Source organism: Planococcus citri, chromosome 1, assembly GCF_950023065.1.
Source record: "Planococcus citri chromosome 1, ihPlaCitr1.1, whole genome shotgun sequence".
NCBI classification, from domain to species: domain Eukaryota; kingdom Metazoa; phylum Arthropoda; class Insecta; order Hemiptera; family Pseudococcidae; genus Planococcus; species Planococcus citri.
In genome coordinates this window covers 22,999,746-23,014,469 of record NC_088677.1, presented here as the reverse complement: position 1 = coordinate 23,014,469, position 14,724 = coordinate 22,999,746, and the positions used below count along the sequence as shown (strand labels likewise).

The 14,724-nt window shown below is 36.0% G+C and overlaps 3 protein-coding genes across 3 annotated transcripts; 2 read left to right on the top strand and 1 right to left on the bottom strand.

Annotated features, from left to right (window-relative positions):
• Positions 1-3,322: 3,322 nt before the first annotated feature.
• Positions 3,323-5,463, top strand: LOC135849918 (leukocyte elastase inhibitor-like). The gene is made up of 5 exons (XM_065370574.1): positions 3,323-3,626; positions 3,716-3,906; positions 4,001-4,258; positions 4,329-4,472; positions 4,602-5,463. Exons 1-5 carry the CDS (start codon positions 3,537-3,539, stop codon positions 5,227-5,229), a joined length of 1,311 nt encoding a protein of 436 aa, XP_065226646.1. The 5' UTR covers positions 3,323-3,536; the 3' UTR covers positions 5,230-5,463.
• A 113-nt stretch (positions 5,464-5,576) lies between these two features.
• LOC135849921 (protein Dr1-like) lies at positions 5,577-6,916 on the top strand. The gene is made up of 3 exons (XM_065370576.1): positions 5,577-6,123; positions 6,213-6,367; positions 6,449-6,916. Exons 1-3 carry the CDS (start codon positions 5,847-5,849, stop codon positions 6,569-6,571), a joined length of 555 nt encoding a protein of 184 aa, XP_065226648.1. The 5' UTR covers positions 5,577-5,846; the 3' UTR covers positions 6,572-6,916.
• Positions 6,917-7,289: 373 nt separating this feature from the next.
• LOC135849919 (uncharacterized) lies at positions 7,290-12,802 on the bottom strand. The gene is made up of 3 exons (XM_065370575.1): positions 12,508-12,802; positions 11,646-12,418; positions 7,290-7,766 (listed from the first exon to the last, which is right to left on the bottom strand). Exons 1-2 carry the CDS (start codon positions 12,664-12,666, stop codon positions 11,729-11,731), a joined length of 849 nt encoding a protein of 282 aa, XP_065226647.1. The 5' UTR covers positions 12,667-12,802; the 3' UTR covers positions 7,290-7,766; positions 11,646-11,728.
• Between the last annotated feature and the right edge of the window lie 1,922 nt (positions 12,803-14,724).

Sequence of the window (14,724 nt, the reverse complement as noted above, 5' to 3'; positions counted from 1 at the left end):
TTCGCACGATTTTGTGATACCTATTTAAAAAAATTGATACGTAAAGTTACATTTTTACGAGTACATTGTGGTAAGTTTTATCAGAAGGCACCGTAAATATCGATCGGTATATGTTCGGAGATGATGAGTTTCACCTGCGGGATGCTGCGGAAGCGCAATCTGTTCGTAGATGCGCGAACGATTGCAGGGAAAAATTGTAGCTGGAAATATTTAGAAAATATTTTCTCAGGCCCAACTACGAAAAAAATTGCGAAACTGATCGTAATTTATCTACATTGAAAAAGATGTTTGGAAGAAATTGAAATAATTTTTTCACATTTTGCTGAGATTTCAGAAAATTGAGGCATTTTTTTGCCGAGCAAAAATTTTTAAAAATTGGGAAATTTCAATTCAATTACATACGTATAATTTAACTTACCTCAAACTGGACCATGATTCCCAACACGAGTTTGGTAGGGGCGAGAGCGAAAAAAACACGATTTTTTCGGAAATTCCTTTCTCTTCGAGGATCCATAAAACCCCCTCTAGGGGAACCTCCGAAGCTAAAATTTTTGCCGAGTGACTTTCTGAAAAATGGCCCTATCGATACTCCTCCTTTGCAAAAAAAATTTTAAATGCAGAATATTTTTATGAAAAAAGTTATGTGAACAGAAGAATAGGTAATCGTACAGATTCCCTCTTCGATAGAGTCCACAAACATTCTCAAGCAAAAAATTTTTAAAAAACGGAAAACAATTTTTAAAAGAGTCATAAAATCAATTTTCAAAAACTAACCAAGCAATTACCATGGTTTCAATTCCTCCGCTCGATTTTCTCTTCTTTCTGCCACCCCTTTCAATACCTTCAAAATGTTTTTTTTTTTTTTACAGAAATTGTTGATTTTTTTAGCAAAAATTATTGTAGGGTCCTTATGTGCACTCCAACACTGAATTCATCCCATTAAGACAGTCCATTTTTTTTTTTGAAGAATCTTCGTGTAAATTTCAAAATTCTAGCTTCATTTTGAAAAATTGGAGTGTTTTTTAGTTTTCTGGATTTTCAGAAGTGCTGAAGTACCTACTTTAACTCTTAGAATCACTTTTAGTGTCGTATCAGTAGCCCCTCTCTTCTCCATAAAGCCCCACCACGAAAATACTTACTCAAAAAAGTCATGACGATAATAATTTGTCAGCAATCTATGAGGCTTATGGAGAGGGAGGAGCGTGAGATGAAAAAATTAGTTTGAAATTCAAATTAAGCACCTTAGAAAACCCAATGAACACTATTTTTATAAATTTGGGATTCTATTTCAAAGTTCAGAGGGGGGAGGGGGCTGCACTTACTGAAAAATTTAATCGACAATTCGTCACAAGCTAGCACTCATGTATCACTTCATCAGTCGGGGGGGGGGGGTCAATCCATGTCAACTCAACCAACGTTTTTGGGTCATGTCCTTCGATTTCGCTCAATTTTTTTTTTACAATATCTACCCACCCAGTAAGTAAGAAAGCCGTAATCAGTTTGGTCCCAGCCCCCTCAGGGGGCGGGTGGGGGCTCCCATTATTTTCACATTGTCTCGAGGTACTCAACTTCTGCAGCCCATTCCTCCAAAACTATGATACTTTGATCAAAACTGATTTCACAGCTCGAAAGGGCATTGAATTTTGAACTTTTTAAGTATTTTAAAATTTTCAAAAGTTGAAAGTTGAACTTTCAATTGAAAGTTCAAATTTCAAGATGGCGCTGTAAGTGGGAGCTACCATTTAAATTTTTGAAAAAATTTCCATAGATGTACATTTTGATACTTTTTCGAAATATTTAGGTTTCGAGATGGAACTCTTGACGGAAGGAGAGCACCCCCACCCCCAATTTTGGGTGAAACTTTCGAAAGAAAAACTAGGGCATGTAATATATTGAATTGTATGTTTTCGGCGACGCTGAACACGAATATGACGTTAGATTTTTGATAGGACCCCAACCACGGCCCCCTGCACCTCCCCAAAGGGGGTAACCCCCAAAAAAATGGTAACATTCGTGTGACACATGAAATAGTATGTTTTCGATATCACTGAACACGAATATATCCATAGCTTTTTAAATCGACATCACCCATGGCCCCCAGAACCTCCCCCAATAGGTAAAAGTCCAAAATAATTGTTGGTGGCCGTGGATGAGGTCAAATCAAAAATCTGACGTCATATTCGTGTTCAGCGTCACCAAAAACATATTATTCCATGTGTCGCACGGACAAAACATTTTTTTAAGTTTTACCCCCTTCGGGGTGGTGATGGGGGCCGTGGATGGGGCCCTATCAAAAATCTAACGTCATATTCGTGTTCAGCGTCGCCGAAAACATACAATTCAATATATTACATGCCCCGGATTTTCTTTCGAAAGTTTCACCCAAAATTGGGGGAGGGGGTGCTCCCCCTCCGTCAAGAGTTCCATCTCGAAACCTAAATATTTCAAAAAAGTATCAAAATGTACATCTATGGAAATTTTTTCAAAATTTTAAATGGTACCTCCCACTTACAGCGCCATTTTGAAATTTGAACTTTCAAATTGAAAGTTCAACTTTCAACTTTTGAAAATTTCAAAATACTTTAAAAGTTCAAAATTCAATTCCCTTTCGAACTGTGAAATCAGTTTTGATCAAAGTATCATAGTTTTGGAGGAATGGGCTGCTGAAGTTGAGTACCTCGAGACAATGTGAAAATAATGGAAGCCCCCCACCCACCACTGAGGGGACTGGAACCAAACTGATTGCGGCTTTCTTACTTACTGGGTAGGTGCCTTTTTTTGGTTGAGTTGACATGGATAATGACCCGATCAAAACTTCAATTGAAAAAAATCTTCTGAAATAGAAGCTAGGTAATAATAAATTTAAGACGTTTGAGTTTTTCCTTTCACGAATTTTTTCTGTTTTTTTTTCAACTCACTTTTTAAGAGGAACAAGTTCATTAATTTATTTACCTATACAAACGATTAGCCTACCTATATAATACTTTACCAGGTATAAATAAACGAAGAAACAAATGAATTGAATCAATAATTTACGATAAATGTTTTCCCACGTAATACGAGTTCGGAGTTCAATGCATCAAAAACAAAAATGCCAACTCAGCAAAAGTTCTATTCTGCAACGTTGGTTTGCTTTCATGTGCGTTCATTCATCTGAAATTAGCAAAAGAATAAAAAAGTATTATTGCCATTACTTTTGTTTTTTATTAATATAAACGTTGGTTCGAAACAAAAAATAAATAAAAAAGTGAATCCGCTATCGAAGCTAATTTCTTCAGCTCATTCCGAAGATGTTTATCGCTTCGACAGATTATTAAAAAATCCAACTACTCGTATTATCAGTTCGTGGGGCCAATTTCAAATACCAAAATGTTTAATTGAAATGTCGAATAATTTTCGCATGACCATTTCCTTGGTATGAAATTCCGTCCGTTTTGTAGAAAAAAATTATTCATTCGTCGCATTATAGGCCTAATTGATCTCCAGCTTTAAGAACCCTATACCATACCCAATAATGTGCAAACATTCCTCGAAACATGCTTAATTATTTTTCGATCACGTTTTTACTCTCAATCGCGATACATTCGACATCATCGCAGCAAGATATTCCTAGTGAATATACCGAAGTGAGTAGATATAGGCATTTAAAATTTAATTTCTACGAATTCCAATGAATACATTCCAGCAGTAATTCATATTTTCCCGTATTGTACAGGCTGTTCGAAATGGAATCTTCAATTTCGGAGTCAGATTAAATTCGATCATTCAATCAGAAAATACAAACTACAAGAACATCGTGTTCTCTCCATTCAGTATTTACACAGCTTTAGCTTTACTTCATTATGGAAGCGATAGCTCTACCAGAGATGAACTCGGAAGTGTTTTAGGAATACCTAGATCTTATTCGTGAGTTTCCATCGAGTCTAAATTACCTATTTCAACACAGCTGTTTGGAAAATCAGCCCATCTTAATTGATTGAAAATATGATTTCGTTCGCAGATTATTCAAGATCCATGAAACCATACAAAGTATTTTGAAAACCTTGCACACTGATCGGCTGATTTATTCACTCCTTCCGGATCTCACGCTGGGCAAAGCTAACTGCAGTCATTTCCATTTCGCCCAAGGTATTTTTGCTCAAAATGGAGTAAAGCTGAAAAGAAGTTATGTTACTAATACCAAACCTTTGTATGGCAACGAATTGGTCTACGTCGATTTCCAAAATAATGGCCAAGAGACAGCTGATATCATAAATACGTAATACCTACCAATTAATGAAAGTACCCATCTTAACGTTCATCATTTAACTAATTCGATTCCTAATTAGGTACGTTGCAAAACATACCGACAAACGAGCACCAGATTTGTATACACTTACACCACCGCCATCGCATACAAAATTCATTGTGGAAAGTTGCGCTTATTTTAATGCAATCTTCGAATTGAGATTTCACAAGAAGAAAACCAAATAGTAAGAATTACTGATATTTTTCAAAGGTCAAACCGTAACAAAGCTTCATTTTTTTCAATAATTTTCCTTGGGAAATTCTCCCCTCAGTCCAACTTTAATCCCCTAATTGGAGCCAATTTTTGATTACAGTGGTCTATTCTACATGGATAACGGCAACACGTCGATTGCTCGTCTTATGCATCGAACCATGGAAATGCCTTACGCCAACATCACATCGCTAGGTATTCAAGCAGGCGAAATTATATTCGGCGATAACACGTATTCGTTATTTTTAGTCCTTCAACGAAACAAGAAACAAACGTTGACCGATTTCATGCGTTCCATTACTACGGATACGATCAAAACCATCATAAGAGAGACTGCAAATCGTACCGAATACGTTGACCTTTTACTTCCACGATTCAATATCAGATGGTCTCAAATGGTTACTTCGCAGCTTACGAATCTCGGTCTCAAAGAAATGTTCGCAGATAAGGCCAATTTCAAGAATATGTTCGATGAAACCGATTGCAAAATTGACGATGTTGGACATAGTACTTATATCAATGTAATGGAACATGGTACTGATAGTAATGCTACGAAACCAATCATACATAGGCCTGGATTGGTGTACATGGAAAGAGAATTTTTCCATTTGAACGAAGCGTTCTTCTTTTTCGTGTATCATCGAACGACGAAAACTGTTTTATATTATGGTGTTATGCATGATCCTAATGAAGATGGTCTCATTAACTTGCCTTTGAAGTCATCCCAATGAGATTGAAATTAATTTGTCAAATTGGCCTGTTTGCGAAATACCAAGACCAAGAGTGCCTATCTTCGCTTTTCTATTTCAATATCAGAATTGGATAACTTTTCCTTTCTCGTTTCTCCATTCGTCGTTGTCATTTGTCAATATCCCATTTTTTAAATTATGAAACAAAAATAACGAACAATGTATTATGTATTCAATAAGAATTATAAATAATTTATTAAATTCTGCTGAAGTGTCCATGATGACTATGATGAGTTTATTTTCGATTAAAAATCAAAATCAGAATCGTCTTAATAATTTTCTGCCATCTGGTAACACTGTAATCGTATCAAAACATTTCTCGAAAATTAAAAATCAACAAAACTTTCTGATAAGGATAACTTTTTATATTTTTTTTTTCGCAAATAGTGTTTTAATTAACCCAGAAATGAATCATAAATTGCTCTAAAAACAATCAACTAATGAACGTGAAGTCTAAAATTAGTGCTCGATCGTTTATAGAAACCGTAAACGAAGAATATGTCCACAAACTCGATACTTCTGTGAACAAGTAACGGTGTCATACATTTGATTATTTATGTAGTTCACTGCTCTACTTTGCTTCAAACTCTTCAATTGCGATGGCTGGAATGAGCAGTCTAAGTAATAACGGACTAGCTGCCGAATCTTTACTCTTCGGAGGCTGTGAAAAAGGCGAAGACGAAGATCTAGCATTACCCAGAGCATCGCTGAATAAATTGATCAAGGAAGTGTTACCAGACTTACGTGTAGCGAATGAAGTTCGCGATCTATTGCTACAATGCTGCAGTGAATTTATTCATTTGATATCTTCGGAAGCGAACGAAATATGTAAATCTCAACAGAAGAAGACGATGAGTACCGAACACGTATTACTCGGTAATATATACGTTATACATCGATCCATCTACTCAATATATTACTTTATTTAATCGTTCATCGAGTAATAATTAATTTCGGTTGTTTAGCTTTAGAAAAAATGGGCTTCGGAGAGTTCAAAGAAGATGTCGAAGAAATCGCTAAAACTTGTAAAGAGAAACGTCGCCGACAAAGTACCAGATTAGAAAACTTGGGTATACCCGAAGAAGAATTGTATCGTCAACAACAAGAATTATTCGCCAAGGTTTACATCCCACCATTACCTACTGCCTTGATCGAATAATCTTTATCTTTGTTCGGAATTAATATCTAATTATGTTTTCAGGCTCGAGAAGAACAGACAGTTCATAATTACGAACAATGGCACGAAATTCAAATGGCCACGATGCGTACCATCGATGAAAACAGTAACGACGACGAAGAAAACTACGATGAAATATCCGAGTGATGTTTTCATCGATTTTGATTTTTTTTACCCACAATTTGATGACTGTATGTTACACTTTTTTGGTTGTCAATGTCATAGATATGACATATTACCTACATTTCACCGAATTATTTTACAGCAAAATGATGTCCTTGCTATGAGTCACGTTTAGTTCGCGTTCCTTGGCAAATGTACCGATATGTATTGTCGATATTCGTATTTTTATTTTGAGTATTTTTTTCCCTTTCTTTTTCTAAAATAATATTTATTCTATGTTGTATTCTGTATTTTTGATTTGATTTAGAGTCTCGAGTACCCAGTTTCAAATTCAATAAAACACTTGTGATTTTCAACTTTGTAAACGTACCTACCTATGTTATTTTTATTCATACTTCGAGTAGGCAGATAGCATTTTAACTTTTAAAAATTAAGAATGGGCTCAAATTTTTGGCTTATCTGTCTTCGTACGAAGCAGTATATTTGAGTTACAAAGTATAGTAAAGCTTTGAAGTGAATGAAGAAAGTTGGCAACGTCGTGATTTCGTGATTTCGAAACTTCGTTATCGCGAAAAAAAAATTATTTAGACTACATTCATTTTCATCATTTCTTTTTCGAGTCCAGGTGACATGTAGAAAACCTCATTCTGGGTACGAGTTCGATCGAATTAATATTTTCAAAACATTTTTTAACAGCGTTCGAACACTTTCAACGCTGTCAGAAATGAAATAATACGAATAATACTGCATATAATCTGATTTTTATTTACCCGAACATTCAAAATGTTGAACATAAACTCATTAAAAAATTGAAAACTAGAAAAATTACGATAAATTCATGCAAAGAAAACGTAAAAAATTTAGGATAATTCAACAGTGAGTACAGGTATTAAAACGATGAATATTGAAGTTAAGCTTTTCAGTTTGCAGGAACGAAGAGGGATTTGAAATGTAGAAGATTGAAACAAGATCCAGTGAAAATTTTTCAAATTTCTGGCATCCAAAAAAACGCAGCACACCAGGAGAATTTTCCAATTTTGATACATTTTGTGAAAATCGATTTCAAATTCTGAATACTTCGGAGAATGTTCATTTTTCAACTTTCCGACGCATTGAAATTCCAAAAATTGCATTAGCATGAAGCCTTTTCTTTCCAAATTCAAAAATGCAATTTCTTCAACTCCAAGTCCCATTTCCTGTGAACTGGAATTACACTCAGCTGAAACGCAAAAACAAGTACAATAAAAAAAAAATTAGTAACATGGTAACGACACAAATGAATAACACAAGTCTGGCATACATAATTAACATAAAGAGATAGGTATCATTTTCAAAGAAGAAACGAAGATTTTTGCCGAGGTAAGTTGAAAGGCGCCAGGTTATTTTTTCTGCGAACGCCCTTAAACACAGTTTTCACATTTACAACGGACCACCAATCAATTATGATATCGGTAAAGTCCTCTGTTGAGATGAAATTTGATTGTGGCATCTCGTTCTTTTCATTTCTTCAACCCATCTATGTATAACAGTACGGTTAAATAGGTACATTCAATACAAAAACATTTTGTCTTTCCACATTAGATGGGTAAAGCGATTTCAAATTCAAAGAATACGCGTATTTGACAAGTGTGGCCTTCATCAGTGGCTCTCCCAGGCAGTTTGGTCCTATACTCATAAGAGTTAACATCTCCTAGAGATGATTACATCAGCTTATGGCCAATTATATACAGTCACAACCATACCCTTGACAAGGTCAAATGGTTCATCTGGCGCATGATCTCATGCCTTTAATTCAGTAGGTGCAGTTTAGAGCCATTGGGTTGTGAACATGAAATAAATTGAATTGTTGAATAAGAAATAAAAGAAAAATAAACAATTGATACTTCAATAAAATATATATTCAATTATACGAGGTATAGTCAATATGTAAGTTTCACATGGCTGAAAAATTATGATCGCGTGGATATTTTCCGACCAAAATTGAAGGGAATATAGTTCAAACATTCGACCAGATCTGACAAAATCTATTTTGCATTTGGGTGCATTGTTCGTATTTTACAGCGTGATTAGTAAAGTGCTGATAAAAAATGCCACCCAAAAATTATATTTTAGGAGAAATAATTTTTTCAAGCTAACAAAAGAAAAATTCATTGGAAAATTGATTGAGAACGACTCAACACGTAACATACTAACATTATTTTGATTCAATCAAAATTCAAATGAAGTAGATTGTTCAGTGATACTGATAGTCTGCTGAATGTCGGCATAGTTGATAGTCACTCAGCACCAGAAATCTTGCGACCATCACATGAACAATTAACCGCACCAAATAATATCTCAACTTGAAATAACATTAGTATGATATGTTTTAAGTAATTCTTGATGAATTTTAGTCATAGGTAATTATTACAACTGAATTTTTTTTTAGCTGAATACCCCATTTGGACCGCATTTTTTCATCAGCACTTTACCAATCAGAATCACGATATAAAATACAAACAACGCGCCCAAATGCAAAATAAATTTTGTCAGATCTGGTCGAATGTTTGAACCACATTTCCTCCAATTTTGATCAAAAAATGTCCATGTGTTCATAATTTTTCAGCCATGTGTAACTTACATATTGGCTATACCTCGTATAAGTAATAAATGCCAAGTGCCAGAAATGTGCGATCAGGTATAGGGTATAGTTAATTGGATGTTACCCCAATGAAAGTTCTAATCACACTGAACCCAAATTTGGAATTGCTTTTGGAGGTTAACAACATGTGTAGAGGGGGGCAAATCCCACCTGCTTCTCTCTCTACCAACCCCTTAACCAAGCAGATAGTTTATGTTGTGAATCCCTTAACCTACAGGTGTGAGAAAGATTGTGGGAACAATGGAGTGAAAGAAGGGTAATTTTATGACACTGATGAGATCAGAACGTAACATAATAATGGGCTTGGCAGGTAATAAATAAACTGATGAACAATGATCAGCAGGTGCCCCGAAATAAAACAGCTGCTTGATCCCACATGGCACATGCTCCCCCTCGGAGAGGATGTAGAACATTTATAACAGCATTTCAAATTGAGCAAAAGTGCTAAAGAACAAGAAGTAATTAAATAACAAACTATTTACAATGACATTATAAAGGGTGGTTGCAATCCTGGAAGACTTTGATGGCTCGCGTCGAAGCAGAGTTGAAAATAACTTGTTCCCCTATCTGTGTTTACCAAAACAACCCGTGTCAACTGTCAACCCATCAGGGCCTTGGTGAAGCTCCGCAATCCGACCAAGTGACCACCGAGCAGGGGGTAGCGAATCGTCATTGATTCCTACAAGGTCGCCAATTTTGACCTTGTTTTTCTTGAACCACCATTTATTTATTTCTTGGATGAGGGTTTGCAAATATTTGGTTCAGGGCTTAAAACCACCACAACCATTGTTTTTCAATTGGTTTTAACCACTACCACAACCATTTCAACTTGTTTCTGTACATTTCAAAAACAACAACAAAAAACCAATACGTTGGAAAAAAATTGGATTAAAAAAACCAAAACAACCAAATACCTAGTTGTGTTCTTTGGAGAAAACCACAACCACAAGAACCATTTCAATTTTCAAATGTAACCATAACCAATAACAACCAATTCATGAAATGGTTCTTTTTGGTTTCTGCAATTTTTTTTAATTTTTCCAGACCAGTGATGAAAATTTTCTGTTTTTTGGTCTCAAATCAGACAATACTCGTACCTTTGTTTTTTGGTAAATTTATTTGAAAATTCAAAAAATTTTTGATATCAAAACCACCACAACCATGAAAATTATTTGAAAATTTGAAATGGTTTTTCATATCAAAAACCACCACTACCGGCACTACCTCAAAAAAAAGTATTATTACAAAACCAAAACCACATCCACACCATATTAAAAAAAAATTGAAACCATTTCAAAACCAGAACCAGAAAAACTGTGATTGAAAAACCAATTCAAAAACCAATATTTTTGAGTCCTTTAAAAACCACCTACCACAACAACCAATAAAATTGAAATGGTTTTAAGCCCTGATTTGGTTTGCCAACGTTTCCAGAAAATGTTGAGTAAGTTGTTTTGTTTGTTCCCAAAATTTTAAACCATTTACAGGTAAGTTGGAAAGGTCAGGATTTGGAAGAGCTGTTATTGGTCCACCTATTAAAAAATGACCACAGGTGTAAGAGCATTTAAATCACTCGGATCAGTTGATTCAGGACATAATGGACGTGCTTCAATTTGTGTTAATGTCGTTTGATACTGCTCATAGGTAAGCTTGCGATCACCTATTACCTTACTTAAATGGGATTTCACTGATTTTACACCGGCTTCCCTTAAACTGCTGAAGTGTGGGACATATGGCGGAATTATTTTCCAATTTTCACCAGAAGAAGTCCAAAAAGAGGATAAGGCACTCCACATACCTATTAAGCCTTTGCCTGTTCAGAAATTATTCGCTTCGCGCCTACAAATGTCAAATATGGATCCCTTGTCCGAATTCATTTCAGCAGGTAGGCCACATCTGCTGATAAATCTGTTGAATGCAGCTATAAAAGCTTCACTTGTAAGATCAGAAGTTCAGAACCCAATTCTATATGTATAGCCTTAGTAGCTAGAAAAACATACAAACACTGCTATGTAAGCCTTTGTTATAGTATGTGGCCTTTTTTTGACCAATAAATTTATAGGACCTGCATAGTCAACCCAACGCGAGTAACTGAAAGGTCATTGAGGAGTAAAGTAGCGTCGAGAATAACAAAGAAGGTAGCGTCCTTTTCCACGGCACTTGCGACAAAAACGACGGCAAAAATGTAACTCACAGGGATGAACCCCCCACTGCCTCAACAATTCCATTTGTAGCATCGCCAATAGAATTCACTCCGCTCACCGATGAAGATGGTAAGAGTAACTCTTGCTTTTGGTAACGCAGCCATTATCTGGCTACAAATATGAGCTTTCAAGAGTGCAAATTCGACAATTTGTGATACAGTTGGCAGAAATCGAGTAAAACAGACTAGATAAAATTAAAAGATCCTAGGAATAACGGTATCGATTCGGATTAATTGTAGGTACACAAGCTTACCTGTTTGATAGCGAATTGTATAATTTTTCATTGTTGTTCCGGCAGGTACTCCGATAAGCTTCCCAGCAATTTACAAATATTACTCAACGTTGCCTCTCTTGAAGGTGCCTGTTTTCGAGATCGAATTTGAACAATATCATCCGCAATACAGTTTCTAAAACTTTGATATTATCAATTCGGCTGCCTGGTACAAATTGGCCAATTTTACCAGTTTGCTTGATTCCATGTTGAAAAACGTTAACGTTTAAATTTTGTTGCACAGTCACCGCGATACTGATTTCAGGACCGGTATCAGAATCGTTATAGTTCCGAATCAACAGAAACATGACACAATCATTTTTTCGAACAATCGACCACGTATTGAAGGAACCGAATGCCTCATTTTCTTGCAAACAATCGAGAAATTCGTTGAAATTTTGATACGATGTATTACCAAGAAAGTTTTCATGGGATTCGACGCTTTCAGCGATCGCGAAATCTAGTATATGCTCTTCTTCCACTGGTTCCCGTTTAATTTCTACACTTTCAGCGATCGCGAAATCTATATGCTCTTCTTCCACTCGTTCTCGTTTAATTACTACATTTTCACAACGCGAAGTAGACGGCACCAGTTGCGACCAATGAGGTGGACAACCGGGAAATAAGTAACATGGAATGGCATCAGATTTCAGTTTAGGACGTTGCAGTGATGCTGTGATGGTTCGGCCAGTTCGTTGATCATAAAAGCTTGTCGTTCGAATGATGTCATCTTCCCTGAAGTGTTTTACACAGACCTATCACATAAAATGAACACCATGCTACATATTTTCGAATTTGTTATTGGTAATAATAATTTTTGAATGAAAAATGATTATGTACATACTCTAGAGTTGGCGGTAACTTTGAAACTTTTCACCCTCTTGATAGCGTTGATCCATTTTTCTCGTAGTTCTACATCTTTTGGAAATTGAAATACAGAAACATATTGTTCATTCTTATAGTAATTACTTTTACAACCCGGAACAACACACGTGAATCCCATTTTTTACCATTATTTGAAAGAAATAAAGTAATTTTTCATTTTTCACCATTCTAATCTAATGTATAAATTCGAAATGTAAACATAACGACTTCTCCCTACTAGTGGTGACCAGTGATGGCAGCGTTCGCAAAAATTTGAACGGCGTTCGCGTTCGCGTTCATTTGAAATGAACGGCGTTCGCGTTCACGTTCATTTAAAAAGAACGCGTTCGCGAACGCGATCGTGAACGTATGTCGTTCGCGAACGAGAACGCAAATGCATGATTCGGGAGACAATGATTAATGAATTGCAGCAAGTAACAGTGACATCCTAGGCCTATTCTAAACGCAATTTTTGCATTTTCATTGAAAAATAACTAAAAAGGGGTAAAAATTCTATACTTTACCACTTTTTTTCAATGAAAATGGCTCAAAATGCAAAATTTGCCTGAAAAATGTTTCAAACTTTGAAATTTGCGTTCAATCAAAACGAACGCCGTTCGCGTTCGCGTTCTTTTGAAAAGAACGCGTTCACGTTCGCGTTCTTTCAAAAAAGAACGCGTTCCGTTCGCGTTCGCGTTCACGTTCGCGAACTTGGCGTTCACGAACGCGAACGCTGCCATCACTGCCAGTGGTGACGTCACGAGCTGATAAGGACGCAGCGCTCAGTGATGCCCTTTGGTGGAATTTTTAATTCAAACAAGAGTTTCATCTTGATCTGACCAAGACCATAGGAATAGGAGAACTTTTGACTTGTTTTAGTTGTTTTTCAATCGTTGATTTATTAAATTAGACACCTCTTCTCATTCAAAGAAAGTCATAGTTGCTGTTGTTGTTTTTTTTTGTTTTGCAAGAACCTACTTTTTTAGTTTTTTTTTAAAAATCCAAAAAATCAAAAGGTAACCGTTTGCGACTTGCGAGGAAATTTTTGAAATTTGTGCGAATCGCTGTATTTCTTCAAGAACTAACCCCCGGAACGCAAATTCTACCCTTTCCAGCCGTTTTGGAGCGAGAGTGACACCTCAAAAAACCACTCTTTAGGTGTGTCACTCTCAAAATCGGCTCAAATGTAGATAAACTCGTTAAACAGGTCGTTTATAATTCACAACTCGATTTTTAGCTGCCCAACTGCATATTCATGCCTTCTGGAGCAAATTCAAAATTCTGGTGAAATTCAAAAATCGCGCTGGAGGCTCCACAATGGCTGGAAATGGCGAAATTCGCCCTCGTGGGGTTAGTTACGGACAAAATACAGCGATTCGCGCGAATTTCAAAAATTTCCTCACAAACGGTTATCTTTTGATTTCTTTGATTTTTTAATTTTGAAAAAAGCTGGTCAAAAAACCACTCTTGAGGTGTCACTCCCAAAATCGGCTCAAATGTGGATAAACTCGTTAAACAGGTCGAGTATAATACACAACTCGATTTTTAGCTGCCCAACTGCATATTCACGCCTTCTGGAGCAAATTCTAAATTCTGGAGAAATTGAAAAATCGCGCTGGAGGCTCCAGAATGGCTGGAAATTGTGAAATTTTGATGTGAGGAGTTAATTTTGGACAATATACCGCGATTCGCATGAATTTCAAAAATTTCCACACAAACGGGAAACTTTTGATATTTTTGGGTTTTTTAATTTTGAAAAAAGCTGATCAAAAAACCACTTTTGAGGAGTCACTCTCAGAATCGGCTCAAATGTGGATAAACTCGTTAAACAGGTCGAGTATAATACACAACTCGATTTTTAGCTGCCCAACTTCATATTCACGCCTTCTGGAGCAAATTCAAAATTCTGGAGAAATTCAAAAATCGCCCTGGAGGCTCCAGAATGGCTGGAAATGGTAAAATTTGGATTTGGGTACTCAATATTAATCTTGGGACTTATTTTGACCATTCTTATTGATCAAGTACGTACTTTTTAAAAAAAAAACATAAATCGTCAAAAACAGTCAATTTTGAATTTTCAAAAATTCGCCAAAAATCGAAAAATGAATTGGGCTGCTGAAAATTTGGGTTTGGGGGTCTTAGACTATGTTCTCTCCAAGAATCGCAATCCCGTTCAAATCGGAGTGTGACACTTCAA